At 57.3% G+C, this 18,924-nt stretch overlaps 1 protein-coding gene across 2 annotated transcripts in view; it reads left to right on the top strand.

Annotated features, from left to right (window-relative positions):
- Positions 1–18,924, top strand: part of NOVA2 (NOVA alternative splicing regulator 2) — a 42,023-nt gene continuing 23,099 nt past the window's right edge. Inside the window, exons 1-2 of one of the 2 annotated variants that reach the window (XM_075016581.1) lie at positions 1–105; positions 12,158–12,301. In XM_075016581.1, coding sequence (XP_074872682.1) covers positions 21–105; positions 12,158–12,301 — 229 coding nt within the window. In that variant the 5' untranslated portion in view covers positions 1–20. The remainder of the gene's footprint in view (positions 106–12,157; positions 12,302–18,924) is intronic. The other variant, XM_075016582.1, reaches the window with a different exon arrangement.

Raw genomic sequence — 18,924 nt, 5'->3', positions numbered from 1 at the left:
AGCCGCCGCCGCCCCCCCACATGGACTCCGACCCCCCCGACTCCAGGAAGAGGCCCCTGGAGACCCCCACCGAGGCCATCAGCACCAAGCGGAGCAACACGGGAGGTGAGCTGGCGGGGGGGGGGTGCACCACCCTACTTCTCACTGCGGGGAGCCTGCCTGTGCTGCGGGGGGGGGGCTCCCCTGGAACGTCAACCTCCCATCCCCCACCTCGCAAGGCCGGGGGTTGTGTGCACCACCCCTTCCCCCCAGGGGTGTCCCATCTCCCTCCAACCAACGCTCCTGGACAGAGCCCCCTGATGGGGAACCCACTTCTCCATCCAGCCCCCCCATGGGGAACCTGCTTCTCCATCCTGCCCCTCCAAGCATGCCCATTTCCCCTGTATCCCACCCCCACACATAGGTGGGGAACCCTCCTTTCTCCATCCAGCACATCCAGATGAGGAGCCCACTTCTCCATCCTGCCCCCCAAGGATGCCCATTTCCCCTGTATCCTGCGCCCCACATATAGATGGGGAACCCCCTTTTCCATCCTGCTCCTCCAAGGATGCCTATTTCCCCTGTATCCCACCCCTACACACAGATGGGGAACCCCCTGTTCTCCCTCCAGCCCCCCCAGATGGGGAACCCCCTGTTCTCCATCCAACTCCCCCAAGGATGCTTATTTTCCCTGTATCCCGCCCCCACACACAGATGGGGAACCCCCTTCCCCATCCAGCCTCCCCAGATGGGGACCCCCCTTTTCCATTCTGCCCCCCCAAGGATAGAGATTTCCCCTGCATACCCCCACCCACCTAGCATGTCACCCCCATTGCCAGATTCCCCATGTGGGACTGACCCCCCCCAGAGTCCTAGCATTAAAACATAACCATCCAACTCCCCTGGCCATCAACCTGCGGGGGATGGGTGACAACTCCACCCTCCCCTCCCTCTTCCCTCTGCCCCCCCCCCCCACCAAAAAAAAAAATCGTAGGCGCTCTATCTCTATCCAGCTGCAGTGTCAAAATGGAGGCGAGCCGAACTGGCCATTTGATAGCAGCTCGGCGGGGGGAGGCGGGTGGGGGTGGCAGCGCTGAGGATGTGGAGGGGGCAGAGGGCAGGAAGGAACCAAAGTGGATGCAGGCCGAGGGACAGAGGCCGGGGCGGGGGGGGGGGCGTTGGAAAGATGCTGCTGACTGGGGGGTGGAAAGGGGGGAGTCTCAGCAAACAATGTGCATCCCTCCGGCCCCTCGCGCCTTGCAATGGGCCCAGATGCTGGAGCTGTGCCCAGCCCCCGCCCCCCAGCAGGGCCCAGCCCGAGCCCAACGGGCCCTTTCCCCAAAGCCGCCCGGATCCCGGGCCCACGAGTCACACGTTTCCCGCAAGCGGCTGGGCTTGAACAAGGGCCGGTGCTGATACGGCAGCTCTGGCTGGGAGCTGTGCGTGTCTTTGTTGCAGGGGCAGGTGTGCGGACGGGGGTGTATTCAGAGCCCCCCGCCCCTCCCCCGCGCCCATCGTAACCCTCATGAGGTAATTAACGTTTGGAGCCGTTTGCATTTGGCCTTTCGGCGAGGAGTGATAAATATTGCAGCTGAACGCAGATTCCTCGGGGGAATCGGCCCGGCGGATGATCATTGCTAGGCTGATGGGGCTAATGTACTGGCAGAGAGGAGATCCCCACAGATGGGGCTTGAAGGACAGTGATAAAAGGCCGGACAGCAGGACAGAAGGATCAGGGCTCTGTGGGAAGGGCTGGAAGGCCTGGCTGTGGGGCTGGGGGAGGAATGGGGCCCGGCCGTGGGGCTGAGGGAGAAGACAGCTGGGGGCTGGTACCCGGATATTTGCCCGTTGGGTTTTGGGTCCATTGTGGGCTGGTGGCTTTGTGGCGGCCCAGTTCTATAGCTGCGGGTGGGTGTGTGGGGTAAGGCGGGGGGCGGTTGGATCCCCACGGTGCCGAGGTTGGGAGGGGCTCTGTGATTGGGGGCTGTGATGGAGAGCGGGGTCGGGTTGTTGGAATCCGGCCTGCGTGGGCAAAAGGGGGCCGGTTGCCAAGGTAATGCGCAAGAGCGAAGCTGGGGGAGGGATCCCAGCCCAGCAGCCAGGGCAGCTCCGGCTTCAAGCCAGCTGGTGGGGCGGGAGGCTGTGTGGGGAGTCCTGGGCCTGAGGGGGAATAGATCGGGGAGTGGGTTGGGGTTTAGAGTGGTAGAGCCCTACCTGGTTTGGGGAGAGGGGTCTGCCACAAACCCAGGCTGGGAGCCTGGGCATTCGGGGGGGCAGGAGGCTGGGAGCAGGGGTAGGGTGGGGGGCTGGGAGCCCTGAGGGCTGAGGCTGGCCGCTGGGGGGCACAGGGATGGGGGCAGGGGACTGAGAGCCTGGGAGTTGGTTGGGCAGGAGGCTGTGAGTAGGGGTAGGGTGGGGGGGACTGTGGCTGAAGCTTGGGGTGGGCAGAGGCGCAGGACAGGGCAGGGGCCTGGGAGCCCCTTGTTGGAAAACCCCTTCCTGTCCACCGGGCTCCTCAAACTCCTGCTTGGGGGATCCCCTGCCTCCTGTGAGACCCAGGCGTCTAACTTGGGGGGTTGGGCAGCTATCTGCCAGGAAATGCCTGAGCTGGGACTGAGGCATGTGGGTTAGAGAGCCCTCAGCCCCCAGGCGGCACTATCAGCTGGTGGGGTCCTGTCCCCACCTCTTGGGAACACTAGTGTCAAGGATGGGGGCTGCCAGGGTTCAGGGGCTCCATGGCCCAGCTCTGAGCACCCCTCTGTGGAGCCTGCATGATCCCTTCCTTAAAGGGGCAGCAGCGAGTAATCTGCAGCCCCAGCCCTGGGACCCAGCCATAGCAAACTGGAGCTCACTGGAGCCTCCCTGGGGAACAAACTGGCAGGTGACCCTTCAGGCTGGGGGAGACCCTCCCACACAAACTTGTGTGCCCGACCCAGAGCGCAGGAGCTGAATCAGAGGTTGTGAGTGACCCTACAATAACAAACCAGGGCTTGTGCCACAGGACTGGGAGAGATCATCAGGTGGTAAATTGGAGTTTATGGGTGACCCTACAGTGACAAACCTGTGGGTGCTCCTCCAGGAACCCCACAATTGCAAGGCAGAGCCCAGCATGGCAGTGGGTGGGGGATAAAAGCCTTACTACTGCTGCAGCCAGTAGCAGAATCCTCCTAAGGACAGACCCCAGGGTGGGAGGGCAGTGTCTGCTGCAGAGTCTAACAGTTGGATGCTGTTTTGCTGTCCGTCCTGCACACAGCCAGGGACTGGTTACAAGGGGGTTCAGAAGGAGAGCTCCCTACAGGAACCCTACAGCAACACCCCAGTGTCTAGGAGCGACCCTACAATAACAAAAATGGGCTTAGGGGACATGGACTGTCACACTTCTGTCTGGACATGGATGTGGGGAACAGAAGAGCTAGAGGCTGCGGGTCAGGAGTGGGGGGCAGCAGCAGAGCTGGGGGGAGCCCGGGGCTGGGGCAGCAAGGGGCTGTGGGTTGGGAGTGGGGGGGGGCACTGACAAAGCTGGGGTGGGGGCAGGTTACATTGTGGAAGCTTTCGGGGACTCATTATAAACAATCAGCTCAAAGTCACAGGTTCCTGCAGCACCTGCAGTGGATAACACAGGACCACGGTGCTGCAGCTGGGGTCCCTGGCCCCATATGGGGGCCTTCTGCTGTTGACATGGGCACCCCAAGAGCCTGAGTGTCTCCTGGGCAGACCTGTCTGTTACTCTGCGAGGTGGTGAGCTGGCATCTGAGAATGGCACGTTTGTTTTACTCGTGACTCCAGCTTGGCATTCAGAGGTGGCTGGTTGATGCCCAGCCCTCAGGCTTTGCACCCCGGCTTTGCTCTCTTTACTGGGGCCCGCACCTCTGAGGAGGACCTGGCTGGCGGTCAAGAGGCTGTGTCTTTGTCGGTCTGTCCTAGTGGAGAGCAGGAAGGGAGGGGGACCTCCCAGTGAGGATTTGTGGGGCCCTGATCTCGGTCGCTGTGTGTCTGCGCGGCGCCCATCCTGACGGGGCCCTGATCTCAGTCACTGACCAGGCCTGAACTGTAGTCACTCCTGTATTAGACATAATTTTGTGCTGAAAGCCCACCCTGCCTCCCTGCGCTCGTGGAAGCAGAATGTGGTGTCTTTGCCTAAGACCTTTTGGGAGTGGGGCTGAAAAATATCTGGGGCAGTTGGTCAACAGCACAGGGAATAGGACCTTGGAGCCCTGAGCCCCAGACCTGCGGCTCTAGCCACTGGCTGCCACTCCCCTCTCAGCCCCGGGAACAGAACGCAGGGCAGTTCTGTCCTGGGATGTACCTCCTGCCCTCGGAGCACTGTGGGGCTGTGCCCTAAAGGGACATTGGCCTTAGTCTGTCTCCCCTGCCCCTATCCTGCCCCTGGGGCTAAGCATTAGCATTCTTCAAGCCTCTCTGCTGAGTGTTGGCCCTGAGACCCACTAGCGGCCCCCAGAGGCCAGAGATGGTGCGTTACCCTCCATGGCACAACCCCGACCAGGAGCAGGGTTCCCGGTCAGCTGAGCATTTGGGCGGCCGCCCAGGAGAGATTCAGGGGCCGCCCAGCTGATTAGCAGAGCGCCTGCGGCGTGGGTTTCTACTGGTGGTGCACATCCCCACATGCCTCGGTGTACACAGCAAAATTTATTCTGCCCATGGATGGGAAAAAGTTAAAGGGGACTTTGATTGGGGCCCCGAAGCCCTTGTGAAGGGGGGTCCCGGTTCAAATCTCCCAGGGATCCGGGTCCCCTGGAGGCAGAGGCGGGGCCAGGCCTGATCCTGGTCCATGGCTCGTGTTCTGGTGGAAGCAGTTGCTCCACGAGGATCAGCTTGGAATCCATTGCCTCCTGTAACGACTTAACTGGCTTAATCTACCTCGGAGGTGCCCCTTTAAGTGGATTGGGGCTGGGAAGCCTCTCGGCCAAGCCGGCTCTGCTGCAGCTCGGGGAGGCTGGAGCTGGAGAGGTGCCAGCGTCTCAGGGCGGGGCAGACACCTCGCTGGGCGTTGGGCAATACAGGCTTTGCACCTGCAGCCCCCTCCGTGGGCCCTCAAGTCCTAGCTCTGAGGGGTGTCCTGCAGAGAGGGTGGCATGCCACAGCAGGGGCAGGGCTGGAGGCTTGGAGCGTGAGGGCCAGTCACGACCCCGTGACTGTGTGGGGCTGCATGGGAGGGCCAGGCCATGCTCCTGCTACTTGCAAGCGGCAGGACTAGGAGGCCCCTCGTGGAGAAGGGGGTGAAATTGGGGCAGTGGAGCTGACAGCTAGCAAGGGCCCTGGAGAGGGCAGGGGAGGTGCTGTGCCCTGGAAGGGGCGGGGCCAGTGGCAGAAGGGGCGGGGCCTAGAGCAGTCCACACTCCCTCCTGCAGAGCCATGACTGAGCAGCGTTTCCAAGGGGCCCAGAGCGCTGCCTGCCATTGCTGCCCAAGTAGCAGCAGCAGAGGAGGGGGCTCCAGCCCCTTTGAAATGCCAGGTCCCTGTGCAGCTGCCCCCTGCCCCCTCTGCCCGTCAGTGGGCCTGAATGCAGGGTGACCTCACACTAGGGGTGTCTGTGATAGAGCCCAGCTCAGGAAGAGGAGGTGAACAGGGGAGTATCCGAAACACGACCCCTGCTAGTAACGAGGGACTTTAACTACCCAGCTTTCTTCTGGGAAAGGATTCGTGAAAAGATCGATTGCCTGATTGCCGGGAACCCAAGGCGCAAGAGCAGCAGCAGAAGGACCATCGCTGCCCCAAAAGCACGTTGGAAAGCATCATCCCAACACGACCTATAAAATGAAGGGGTCTAAGATAGCTTGGAGCCATGATGGTGACATCTCTGAAGCCAGCCGCTCAATGCACAGCGAGAGCCGAGAAAGCAAACAGAACGTTAGGAACTGTTGGCAAAAGGCTAGAGAAGAAGACAGAGAATATTTTAGTGCTGCTATAAAAATCTGCGGCACGCCCACACCTTGAACACCGCCTGCGGAGCTGGTCGCCCATCTCGGAAAGAACTGGAAATGATGCAGAGACGGGCCACAGAAATATGAAAGAGCTGGAACAGCTTCCCGGGGAGGAGAGCGTTGTAAGACTCAGACTGTGCAGGCTGGAAGAGAGATGCCTAAGAGGGGATAAAGCCGAGGTCTATAACATTGGAGACTGGAAATTCGAGAGGATCCGGAGAAGAGCCACAAGAATGATTAAGGGTCTAGAGAACATGAGCTGCGACTGAAAGAACTGGGCTTGTTTAGTTTAGAAAAGAGAAGGCTGAGGGGGACATGACGGCAGTCGACAAGTACCTAAAAGAGCATCACGAGGAGGAGGAGGGAATAAAATTGTTCCCCTTGGCCTCTGAGGACAGGACAAGGAGCAATGGGCTTAAACTGCAGCCAGGGAGGTTTAGGTTGGACATTAGGAAAAACTTCCTCACTGCCAGGGTGGTGAAGCACTGGAATAAATTGCCTGGGGAGGTTGTGGAATCTCCATCCCCGGTGATAAATATAAATATCGCCAGTGATGGAGATTCCACAACCTCCCTATAGGCGATGTTTAAGAGCAGGTTTGACAGACATCGATCAGGGACGGTGTAGACTGGGGGTTAGCAGTCTGTGGCTCCGGAGCCACGTGTGGCTCTTCAAGGAGTCATTTGCAGCTCTGGACGCTTACGCTGCTGACTCATTTTGCAGCTCCCTGCCCTGCCTCCACTGAAACAGTAGAACTAAATGTAACTGGTTTGACGGCCGGCAGGGCTGCGGGGAGAGGGGTTAAGCCTGGGGGTGGGGAACAGGTTTGTAGAATGGGGGTAAAGAGTGCGGATGGGGGGTGGGTTTGGGGGCTGAGGGGGGTGGTGCCTGGGAATTGGGGGTCTGGGGGGGGCAGGTGCATGGCAGGTTGATGCAAACGTTGCTCCTTCCTCCTGAAGAGCCTATCCCCAGGTGCAGCCTTTTCCTTGTCCCATTTGCTTTCCAGCCCGGGGGTGAAAGAAACTTAAACTTTCTAGTAAATCATTGCGCGCTGTTTGTAAAACAGGGGCGATGGAAAGTCCGGGTTGGCGTCCTTGACGAGGGGCCGCTCTTGTATTCGCCTGCATTGTGGCTCTGGAAGGGCTGATTTTGTAACTGTATTTGAAAGTCCGGCTCTTTGCACTATTTTGGGCGCAGACCCCTGGTCGAGACGGTGCTTGGTCCTGCCGTGAGGGCAGGAGACTGGACTCCAGGACCTCTCGTGTTTTGATGGCTCTACTGGCCTGGCCAAACCGTGGGTATCCCCCCCTGCTATTGTCGGGGGAGCAATCTGCTACTCAGTCTCTGTGGTGGGGAGAGAGGCCTGGGTGGCCTTGTGGCCATGCCTCCCCTCCCACTGGTGATCAGCTTCACGCCGTGGATTTAACCGCAGCAGTGGCACATATAACCAGCGTCCACGCTTGTCCCGTGCTTCCTGTGCTAGGGGGTGAGCTAGATAACAACCTGCTACTGCCGCCAGTTACGGAGCGACTCTCTCAACCCAAGGGGCAGAGGGCTGTGTGTTGTGGTCCCTGAATCTGAATCCAACTGAGGGCTTGGAGAGGGAGCAGCGGGCATTGTGCTAGCTGGGTAAGGAGGAAATCGTTTAACGAGGAGCTGGGGTGACGGGTTTGCAGGCAGCGCCGTGGGAGCAGCCCGTTCTGTATGGAACATCAGAACCGGGAGCTGCGGCACTGGACAACGGCTGTAGCTGTGTGATGGGACTGACAGGCCTCATTAATGAGCAGCGCACTGGGCTGGCCACTCTGGGACTTCCTATTGTCCTAGGCTTTGGAGCTCAGCAAGGTGGGGCCCTGGGACGGTGCTAGCCAATTGGGTTGTGTGGGCAGATAGCTGCGCCCTCATTGGGTCCTGAGCAGCCAATTGTAGCGTTCTGTGATGTCAAGTAGCAGAAGTGGCAGATCTCTGCGTACTGATTGGCTGTTCAGATGCCTCATACAAAACTGCACCCATCTAATGTACAAGATATCACACTCAGCGTGCACATATGCAATATACTCAACGCACACCGTAAGTATTCAGTACACACCCAGACAGTCACACACTCAATACACACAACACACACAGGCCATCATGTGCAATTTACACTCAATGCACAGTGTGCTTTCAACAAACACATACACAACCACGTACACAACACACAGTGTACATTCAACACATGTATATACAACCACGTACACAACACACGCACACGCACTTCCACGCAATACAGACTCAAGACACGCAGCACGTGTTCAACATGCATGCATGTAAAATCACACGCCCCACACGTACATGACACGCACGTGCCTCCCCATGCAAGGTACTCCATACACACAATGCGTTCGCCTGCAATGTACGCTCAGTACGCACGCAGTACACGCGCATACAATCATGTGCAATATGCACACGGCACTCATGCAGTGAGGCCCACAGGTGGCAGGTCAGTTGTACCAGGTCCTGTAGTTTTAAAGGGGCCTGGAGCACTGGCCTCTTCGAAGTGCTGCAGCACTGTGATCCGGGCAGCATTAAGGGCTGACTGCCCCAGGCCCCTCCGCTTCCGCCCTTGGATCTGCCCCTTCCAGGGCACAGAGCTGGGCTGTCCTCCCACCTTGCCCCAGGGCCCATTGCTGTGAGCTCCTGCTGCGTGCAATATACACTCACATGCCGTGTGCACTCACAACACCAACATACGCACGGCGCACACAGACAGCATCCACTCAATACCTACACACACCCCTGTACTGAAGACACACACCTAATATCCACACGGGCTGTAATTTTCCTTTGGGATTTTGATGGCCGGATCCCAGCACCATTAACCTTGAGCTAGGAGACGAAGGCTGCTGCGGAGACTGGGGATGGGAGCTCAAATCCCTAAGCTGCTTTGCAGAACTTGACTGCTGGCTTCAGTGATGCCCTGTGCCCCAGTGCGGGGGGGATGGGTTTCAGTCTATGTCAGAAGTGACAACCAGAAGGGAGCTCATGTCCAGAGCAGGATCAAGGGACATTCAGACTGGAGATAAGATGCACGCTTCTGCCAGGCAGGGAACTAACTGGTGTAACAGCAGAACCAGAGCCAGTGGGGTTTCTGCATTGCTTGGAGGTCGGGCGTCTTTCTAAAATCTCTGTGCAAACTTGACCACCAGACGTGGGCTCAGTGCAGGGTTCGCTGGCAGGTTTTCTGGCCTCCTTAGTGCCGGAGGGTGGATGAGATGATTTAAATCAGAGGAAAGGAGAGAACTGAGAAGGGACATGATAACAGTTTTCAAGTACCTAAAAGGTTGTTACGGTAAAACTCATTCATATCCGGCATTCTATCATCCAGAACTCTCAAAGAACCGACGTTTTAACCATATGTTAAAATTTAGTTACATTTTCCTTAAGTACAGTACAGTGAAAGTAAATAGAAATAAATACAGTGTATGTTTACAGTGTTCAATACGACTGCTCTTGGTAAATGAAGTACTCTGCCTACGTTTTTGTTTGTTCCTTAATATCTAATCTTGTTTTTCTTTAGTGTTTTACATTGCTAGGTCTACCTCTCTACTATTTAAATATCCAGCAACCTCCCAGTCGCAGGGCTGCTGGGTATGAAAGAGTTTACTGTAAAAGGAGTGGGGAGGAAAATGTATTCTCCTTAACCTCTGAGGATAGGACAAGAAACAATGGGCTTAAACTGCAGCAAGGGAGGTTTAGGTTGGACACTAGGAAAAAACTTCCTCGCTGTCAAGGTGGCAAAGTACTGGAATAAATTGCCTGGGGAGATTGTAGAATCTCTGTCGTTGGAGATATTTAAGAGCTGGTTAGACAAACACCTGTCAGGGATGGGATAGAGGGTGCTTGGTCCTGCCGTGAATGCAGGGGACTGGGCTTGATGACCTCTTGAGGTCCCTTCCGGTCCTGTGAGTCTCTGATTCGCAGCCAGGGGCACGTGTACCCTGAGGGGTACACAGAGGCCTTCTAGGTGACACACGAACTCCTCTAGACCTTGGTCTGGTTTTACAACAGGCAACATAAAAACATTAGTGAAATCAGTGCTAAAATTTCAGCTTGACAATGGCTGATGTATACTGCTCTGTGTACTGGCCACTGAAATGTGGGTACACTATTTATATTCCAATCAATGGGTTTTATAAAGATATGGGAAAAGGGAGAAAGTCAGCACTTTTCAGTAACAGTGGCCTGTGACACGTCGGTATTTTTATGTCTGATTTTTGTAAGCCCGTCGTTTGTAAGTATCTGGGGGATACACAGAACAAACCAGACACCTGAAAGGGGTACAGCTGTCTGGAAAGGCTGAGAGCCACTAATCAGGATAGTCCCCGATGGCCTTCAAACCTGTAATTACAGCACCAGCAGCCATGTGGGCACCAATGCATCGTTCGTACCCACATGCTGACGCGGTGAGTGTACAGCTGTGTGCGTAAACACATCCCACCACATGCACGTGCATAGCACACGCAAGCTGCCCGGGGTTGCCAAGAACAGAGTCATTTCCGTGCGTGGCCCCTCGGTCATTCAGCCCAGCCCAGCTGCCTCATGGAGGCTGGCTCTGCTGCTATTTTGGAGAGGAACATGTGGGGTGGAGTTTAAAAAAAAAAGCCACAAATGGAGCTGCTCCAGCAGAAATGTTGCTGAGCGCGGTGTCAAGGCTGGGGCTGTGCCCAGCGCTGTTTGGGAGAGAGGCGTTCCCGCGGGAGCAGGTGCAGGGCAGGGCTGCTGGGCCAATCAGGGGACTGGCCTAGCCTACAGCACAGCCACAGCGGGGGTCTGATTGCTCTCTAGAAATATACTGGGGGAAGAGGGGAGTTGGTCTTGTTGACGTAAAAGGTCCCTTTCTGTCTGGTGTCCGAAGGTCCTAGTAGCTAAGAGTCTGGGGTAGCGCGTGCCCAGGTGCTAGGGTGATGGGCGTCAAGGAAAGAACTGAGTGGTGGCTGAAGTGGTGGCTGCCGGATGCGGGGAGCAACACAGACCCCGACCGCTGACCTTGCTGGGGTCAGGGACTCTCGTTCTTTCTCCCATCCTGGAGCGGACAAGATCAGAGCGGAAGCATAGTGCTTAGCGAGACAGTGCGACCTGTTGGGCTGGCGTGTGGGTGACCTGGGTTCTCCTTGCAAGCTGGCTGGGAGACCTTAGACAAGCTCCTGCTCCGTCCGGGCCTCAGGTTCCCCGTCTGTACAAAGATGGTGCCGAGCTCCTCTGTAGAGCACTTTGAGGTCGCCTGATGGAGGCGCCTCGGATCTTTGCTCCATCGCTGGGAGCATCCCCACGGCCACCCTCCTGCTTGTGATGTGTTTCTACCGCCCTGGTTGCAATGGCTGCTCTCTGGCCCAAACGCAACGTGCTGGCTGATTGCAGGGGCATCGTGTCTGGCAGGAATGGCCGGGTGCTGCAACGGCCCATTGCCAGCTCCGTTAACATCAGTTCTAACCCCGGGTCCGCCACTGTGAGCCGTGTTGAGCGGTGTGATTGACAGCTGTCATGTCTAGCGCATTCTTTCTGCTGGGGGGGCGGGGAGGGAGGGGGATCCTGGGATAAGGCCCTGTAGTGGTTTGATTGCACCTGTCTACGCAACGCCCCAGCTATGTTTTTTCTTCTTAGCAGGGCAAGAGGCCCCAGGAGACCTCTTCTTGGGCCAGGACCCAACAAGGCTGAGCACTTTACAAACCCTAAAGAGGGCTGGGAGGCGAGACTCACAGGTTCAGGCCTCAGCTCTGGGAGGAAAGTGGGTCTAATGGTTAGAGCAGGGGGGCTGGGGCTCAGGACTCCTGGCTTCTCTCCCCAGCCCTGGGAGGAGAGGGGAGTCTTGTGGCTGGAGCGGGGAGTAGGGGCATCTGGGGCCTCCGCTCTGCTCTGACAGGACAGGTACTGCCCTGTGCCTCAGCTTTCATTGCTGTGAAATGGGGGTGGTGGCACTGTTGCTTCTTGGGAGAGTATTTCAAAGTGGACAGATGAAAAGGCAGGTTAAGACCTAAGCACTGCAGCATTATTACTCTGTTACACCCCAGCATTATTACTCCAGTACTCCCCAGCAACGGCCTGCGACCTTTCAGGAGCTCTTCAGTGGGCAGGTTGGGAAAAGTGTGGGGGAGCCCCAGAGAAGGTGTCTAGCCCCACAGAGCTTCAGCTGAGGCCGGATCTCTCCCCCACCCGGCCATTGCTAATGGGCTGCTTCTCTCTCCCTTCCCCTCCAGAAGAGGGTGAATATTTCCTCAAGGTCCTGATCCCCAGCTATGCGGCCGGCTCCATCATTGGGAAAGGGGGCCAGACCATCGTGCAGCTGCAGAAGGAGACGGGTGCTACCATCAAGCTCTCCAAGTCGAAGGACTTCTACCCAGGTGAGGCTGGGCGAGGGGGTCTCGGGAAGCCCTGCAGATCCGCGGTGAGGGAGCAGAGGCCCATGACTTTCCCATGCTGGGGTGGCTGGACAGGAGGCTGGATAGGAGGAGTTGCGGTTCTCTTTGATGCCTGGGCTCCGGACCCCTGAGATGCAACATGGAGGAGACAGGCCTGGGGGCTGGGGTAGGTCTATGCCATTGGGGCACTGAGCCCATGCGTGGCTTTGAGAGGCCCAGGGGAAATGCCCCTTTGTGCATAACAGCCCGTTGCAGGTCGTACCTCTCGGAGACAAAGCTGCCGGTGCCACTAGCGAGGCAAGAGCTGCGTCCGGCCAAGCAGCAGCTCTGGAAAGGCCTCGGGGTGCCGGGGGGATGAGCTGTGCGTGAGCTCACAAACAGCCATTGTCCGACTGCAGAGGTCACGGCTCTGGCTCGAGAAGGGGGAAGCTCAGCCCTCTTGTAGCAATGGGCTCAGGCACTGGGCAGGCCCTGGCGGTGTCCCTGGGGCAGCTCAACCGTCTCAGGCAGCATGGATGTTGGGTGTGCAAGTGGGAGGTGTGGTGGGGAAGCAGGGTGCTGTCCTGGCTGAGGCTGGACACCGGTTCTGGTGTCTGCCCTTCACCAAGGATCAGTGGGGCCGACAGCCACCACACACCCTGGGGCAGGATGGGAGGTGGGCCCAGATCCTTGCCTAGAAGCAGCGGGGCCTAGGTCAGTCAGTCCTCAGCACAGCTCCAGTTGCGGTACTGGGTTACCCGCCACTGCCCAGAGCCGGGTGGAGCTGCGCTGCCATGCACTTCAAAGGGGCCCTGATCCCTGGGCCTGTGCCACAGTAACAGGGACAATGGCTGGAGCTCTGGGCCCCTGGAAAATGCTGGGCGCTGGGGCAAGCGCCCCTTCCCCATGCTGGTTGGCTCATCTGTCAAGGATACTGAGGTCTGAGCCGGGGTCAAAAGAGAGGGACAGGCCCTAGCAGGGTGCTGGAAACTTGCCTTAGCGCCAGAGACTGAGCGATCTGGCTCTAGTTCCTTTACCCCAGGGAAGGGGTGGAGGTGGCCGGATTCGGGGCAGCTGTTGCCACTCTGAGGAGGTGGTTTCTGAAAGCGAGGTGAAGAGGAAGGGCAGAGAGAGAGCCAAAGGCTGGAGCTGAGATGAGAAATTCAGACCGGGGTAAGGCACCAGTGTTCGCCAGGGGCAGGAGAGGAGGGATTAACCATTGGAACAGCTGATCCAGGGACGGAGGTGGATTTGCCATCGCGTGGAGTCTTTATGCTGAGGTTGGACGGCTCCGCTTTAGCTCGACTGTCGGATCTGGGCTGGAAGTTGAAAAGCCTCGGAGGCGGGGCGGGGTTGCTCTGGCCTGTGCCACGCGGGAGGCAGGGTTAGTCTTGTCTGGCCTTACCCTCACCAGCTCTTTGACCCAGTGTTTCCCGAATGACGTTCCGCGGAAGGAACCCTGGGGTTCCGCCAAGTGGAAAGAAGGGTTCCGCAAGGAACAAGTCCATGACGATAACATTGTAAGATTTCAAAAAGGAACAATTCCGATTTAAGCGTTTGTGAATGTTATTAAAGACGATCGTCACTTGTGTTTGCCAAGGTAAGTGGCCCCGTGTAGTTCCAGCTTAGCCAGAGAGTGGGGCCGATGATGTTACTTGCTCAGCGCCGTGCGATGCTCAGTGGTGCGTTCGCCTCTGAGGGGCTCTGCAAAATTCTTCCACGTTTCAACAGGTTCCATGGGCAAACAGAACTGGGAAACAAACGCTGCTCTAACCGTTCAGCCCCTCTCCCTCACAGCGCTGAAGGGAGATGCCCCTTGTGCAGCCCTCCTCCATCTCTGACTCTGCAGGGGAGCTTCTCTGGGAGTGGTCCCACCCTGTGCTTCTGCCCAGGCAGGACTGAGACCCACTGGCGGAGGGCAGGGTTCTCCCTGCAGCCCCCCTGTGGGATACATGGAGGGTGTTTGGCAAGAGGCTGGAGAGAGCTGGACCGGGGCCAGCACAGGACCACTGACCCACAGTCAAGCCACATTTGGGGATACCTCCCCCACACCTGGCTGGGTTATAGCAGGCTGCTCCGCCTGCCTTGCCCCACTTCCCAGCTTAGCTAAGAGAGGCGAATTCTGGCAGAACTAGGGCTCCTGGGCGCTCTCGGTGCTGGGAGGGCAGTGGTGTGTCTCATTAGCTGTGTCTACATGTGCACGCTACTTCGAAGTAGCGGCACTAACTTCGAAATAGCGCCCGTCGCGGCTACACGCGTCGGGCGCTATTTCGAAGTTAACTTCGACGTTAGGCGGCGAGACGTCGAAGTCGCTAACCTCATGAGGGGATCGGAATAGCGCCCTACTTCGACGTTGAACGTCGAAGTAGGGACCGTGTAGACGATCCGCGTCCCGCAACGTCGAAATTGCCGGGTCCTCCATGGCGGCCATCAGCCGGGGGGTTGAGAGATGCTCTCTCTCCAGCCCCTGCGGGGCTCTATGGTCACCGTGGGCAGCAGCCCTTAGCCCAGGGCTTCTGGCTGCTGCTGCGGCAGCTGGGGATCCATGCTGCAGGCACAGGGTCTGCAACCAGTTGTAGGCTCTGTGTATCTTGTGTTGTATAGTGCAACTGTGTCTGGGAGGGGCCCTTTAAGGGAGCGGCTTGCTGTTGAGTCCGCCCTGTGACCCTGTCTGCAGCTGTGCCTGGCACCCTTATTTCGATGTGTGCTACTTTGGCATGTAGACGTTCCCTCGCAGCGCCTATTTCGATGTGGTGCCGCGCAACGTCGAAGTTGAACATCGACATTGCCAGCCCTGGAGGACGTGTAGACGTTATTCATCGAAATAAGCTATTTCGATGTAGGCTTCACGTGTAGACGTAGCCATTGTGTGCTGTAGGGCTGCTGCTGTTCTGGGCTGCTTCAGCAGGGGACTCTTTGTAGGAGCAGGGAGGTGATTTGGCCTGGGTGTGAGCGCTGCTGGGATCCTCAGATTGCTGAGAGGTGCCATAAGTGACTCTGGGGTCAGAAAGCTGGGTTATTGCAGGGGGTCTGGTGAAAACGTAAAAGAGAAATAAAAATGATCATAGAAATAAGTTTTAAACAAATGGCCAAGTTACTATCCACTATGGTTTTTAAATTAAATGTCTTCCAATCGTGTTGTTAACCACTGTCCGAAAATCTATGCTGTGGTTTCCTTTCTCATGTAATGAAGTGTACAGCGCAGCCGGGACTGGCTTTGATGGGGGTCCATGAATGGTTGCGGGCATGATTGGAGGTCTGTACTAGAGAAAGGGTTGGGAACCACTGCCTTGGAGGGAGAGAAACCAGTAGCACTGTGTATTTAGCCTGACAAAGAGAAGGGTTGGGGCTAAGGGTTGCTTTGGGCAGGGGGCTGGATTTGATGACCTCCTGAAGGCCCTTCCAGCCCTAGGATTCTATGCTTCTAAGGGACTTGGTCCCTGTCTAGCCATACTGACACGGGGAACGCATGTTTCCTCATGCCTCTGGAGTCTAGCGAATCTCAGACAGCGGCTGGGAGCTGAGGCTGGACAAATTCAGACCACAAATGAGGCAGAGGGAGAGCGATGAACCCGCAGAGCAAGGTACCATGGGTCATGGAGGCTTCTCCATCACTGGAAATGTTTGAATCAGCGTCAGATCTTCAGTAAAGATCAGCTCTTGCCCAAAAAGGTCTCATGTCTTGGCAGTTTCCTGGCTTGCGTTAGCCAGGAGGTCAGACCGGATGATGCCGGTGATTCCTTCTGGCCTTGTAATCTATAACTCTGTGAGGAGAGTCGTGTATAGTGGTTTGGGGTGGGGGAGTTAGTGAGCTATGGCTCCTGGATTCTAGTCAGTGTTCCAGCTAGTTTTTTCAATCCATGGGCAGAAGAAATTTTGTTATGTGCACTGAGTCATGTCTGGATGTGCACCACCAATAGAAACACACGTTGCTGGCTGTAGGCATGCTGCTAAATAGGTTGGCAGCACCTGAACCTTTGCTGGGTGGACACCCTAGCATTTAGCTTACAGAGACCAATGGTTCTAGTCCCAGCTCTGAGATGACAGTCGGGAAGGGGAACACGATTTGTTGGGGAGGAACCAATGTGGCTTTTGTAAAGAGAAATCATACCTCACCAATCTACTAGAATTCTTTGAGGGGATCAACAAGCATGTGGCCAAGGGAGATCCAGGTGCATATGGCGTGCTTAGGTTTTCAGAAAAAGCATTTGACAAGGTCCTTCACTAAAAGGCTCTTGAGCAAACTGAGCTGTAATGGGATAAGAGGGAGAGGCCTCACGTAACTGCTTATAAGGCAAAAGGGCAGGAAGAAACGGTCAGTTTTCAGCATCTGTAGAGACAAATCTGGGTGCCCCAAGGGGTCTGTACTGCGACTGGTGCTGTTCACATATATGATGTGGGTAAGCAGTGATGTGGCAAAATCTGCAGATGATGCAAAATAACTCAAGATAGTGAAGTCCAGAGCAGATCTGATTTAAAAGAACAAAGGAACAAAAGCAGGGTTCAAACAACGGAAAGGAAGCGTTTCCTCGCACAACGCAAATAGGCAGCCCTGGGAACTCCTTACCAGAGGATGTTGTGAAGGTCAAGACTATAACGGGCTTCGAAAAGCAACTAGGTAGGCTCATGGAGGTTAGGTCCATCGAAAGGTATTAGCCAGGATGGGCAGAGCTGGTGTCCCTAGCCTCAGTTTTCAGGGCTGGGAATGGGCCACAGGGGAGTGATCGCTGGATGATTCCATGTTCCCTCTGGGGCACCTGGCATTTGCCACTGTTCATAGAGAGGATCCTGGGCTAGACGGAGCTTTGGTGTGACCCAGGATGGCTATTCTTAGGTTTTTATGGGCAGACGTGGTTCCAGCAGCACCGTGGGAAGCCAGGATGCCTGGGTTTTCTTCCCAGGACTGGGAGGTCAGTGGGGTGTAGTGATTTCGGCAGGAGGATCTGGGCAGCCAGGACTGCTGGGTACCGTCCTGCAGCCCTGATTCGCAGCTCTGGTGCATGCACTGTGCCAGCCCCATCAGGTTTCACTTTCAGGTGAAGCAGGGAAGATTAGGGGGTGGCGCTGGGTGGCGGGGGAAGCTGGCAGCCCTGTCCCGGCTGTAATCTGTGCCCTGATTGCGGGGGACACAAAGTCAGGCCATCACGGCTAAGCTGCTTTTCTCTGCATCCCTCGCCCTTGACTGGGGGATTAATGGGCGGCAAATCCCAGGAGATGGAGGGCTGTTGCCGAAGGGCTGCGGAGAGAAGAGGGGGCAAAAGGAAAGCACCTCACTCCCGCCCCCCATGTTGTGGAGAGAGGGGAAGTCTGGGGCATTTGCTAACCCCCAGGGCTTAATCAATATGGCATGTAGGGGGCGGGGGTCCATGGGACGGTGGGAAGGCATCCCGAGTGGTTAGAGCAGGGGCGTAACAGGCGCCAGGATTGCTGGCTTTTCTCCCCAGCTCTGGGAGGCGAGTGGGATCTAGTGGTTGGAGCAGCAGGGGCTGGGAGCCAGGACTCTGGGGTTCTGCTCTCTCCCGGTGAGCAATCGCCTCCTGCAAGTCCCACCCAGCGGTGAAGCTGAGCTCCAGGCCGCACAGCTCCTGGAGACGAGTGGCCCTGATGCCCCCAGCCTGCTCCTAGGGAGGGAGAGATTCCATAACCCCCTGGGCAAGGGCTGGCCTGGCAGATTCCAGGGGCCTGGAGAGGGAGGAGGGAGCGACCCGGGGACACCACAGATGTTCTCCGCAGCCCTCAGGGCCTCAGGCACCTCTCTGGTCCCCAGCTGCAGGCCTGGGGAGGAAGCAGGAAGCTGGCCAGGGCTGGGCCAGGCAGGGAGGGAAGCAGTTTCAATGGCAGGAAATGCTCCCCTTGATAAGCCAGGCCAAAGCTGTGCAGGCCAATCTCCCTGCCCCCACCTCCAGCTCTGTCCTGGGGCCCCTTCCCCTGGCTCTCTTCTGGCACCCTCCTACCCCTTCCCCACCTCTGTCCTGGAGTCCTCCCACCATCTACTACCCCCTGACTCTGTCTGGCCCCTCCACCCCTAATGCTCTGTGTCCTGGGACCTTCTGGCCTTTACCCCCCGGTTCTGTCCTGGGACTGCCCTTTCCCCAGCTCCCTGACCCCGTCCTGGGACAACCCCCAAACTTCCCCCGCCCATCCATTTAACAGGCGCAGCCGCTACGCACGCACACTTGTGCCCTGCTCACACTCAGCGTCATGGGCCGTCCTGTGGGACAGTCATGGCCCCTCGCACATCTGCCCCCACACCTCCCCTGCCTCATACCCTGCCCCCCTTGTGCTCTCCCCTACCCCATTTCCATTGTGCAACTAGCAGCAGCATCCACCCCGCCTGGAAATTGTCTGCTGTTCTTCCCATCACATCCCCTTCCGAGGAGGGGAGCATCGGGTACCAGGTGAGGTGGACCAACAGCCCCCTGGGGTCGAATGAGTCCCCTGAGCAATCCCCCACCCCACCCCACACTCCTCTCAGCCCCATTTGGCAGCCTGTCAGCTCTCCCCCAGCCCATGGCCAGGGGCCAGGTCTCTCCACGCCCTTTCCTATTTATCCAGCCTTGGCTGGGACTGCCCTATTGTTTTCAGGGAAACCAGTGGAGCTTTGCCACAGCAGGGGAAGCCTGGTC

The sequence above is a fragment of the Carettochelys insculpta genome, chromosome 22 (genome assembly GCF_033958435.1).
Source record: "Carettochelys insculpta isolate YL-2023 chromosome 22, ASM3395843v1, whole genome shotgun sequence".
Classification (NCBI taxonomy): domain Eukaryota; kingdom Metazoa; phylum Chordata; order Testudines; family Carettochelyidae; genus Carettochelys; species Carettochelys insculpta.
The sequence above is the reverse complement of the archived record's forward strand: the minus strand, read 5'-3'. Positions and strand labels throughout refer to the sequence as shown.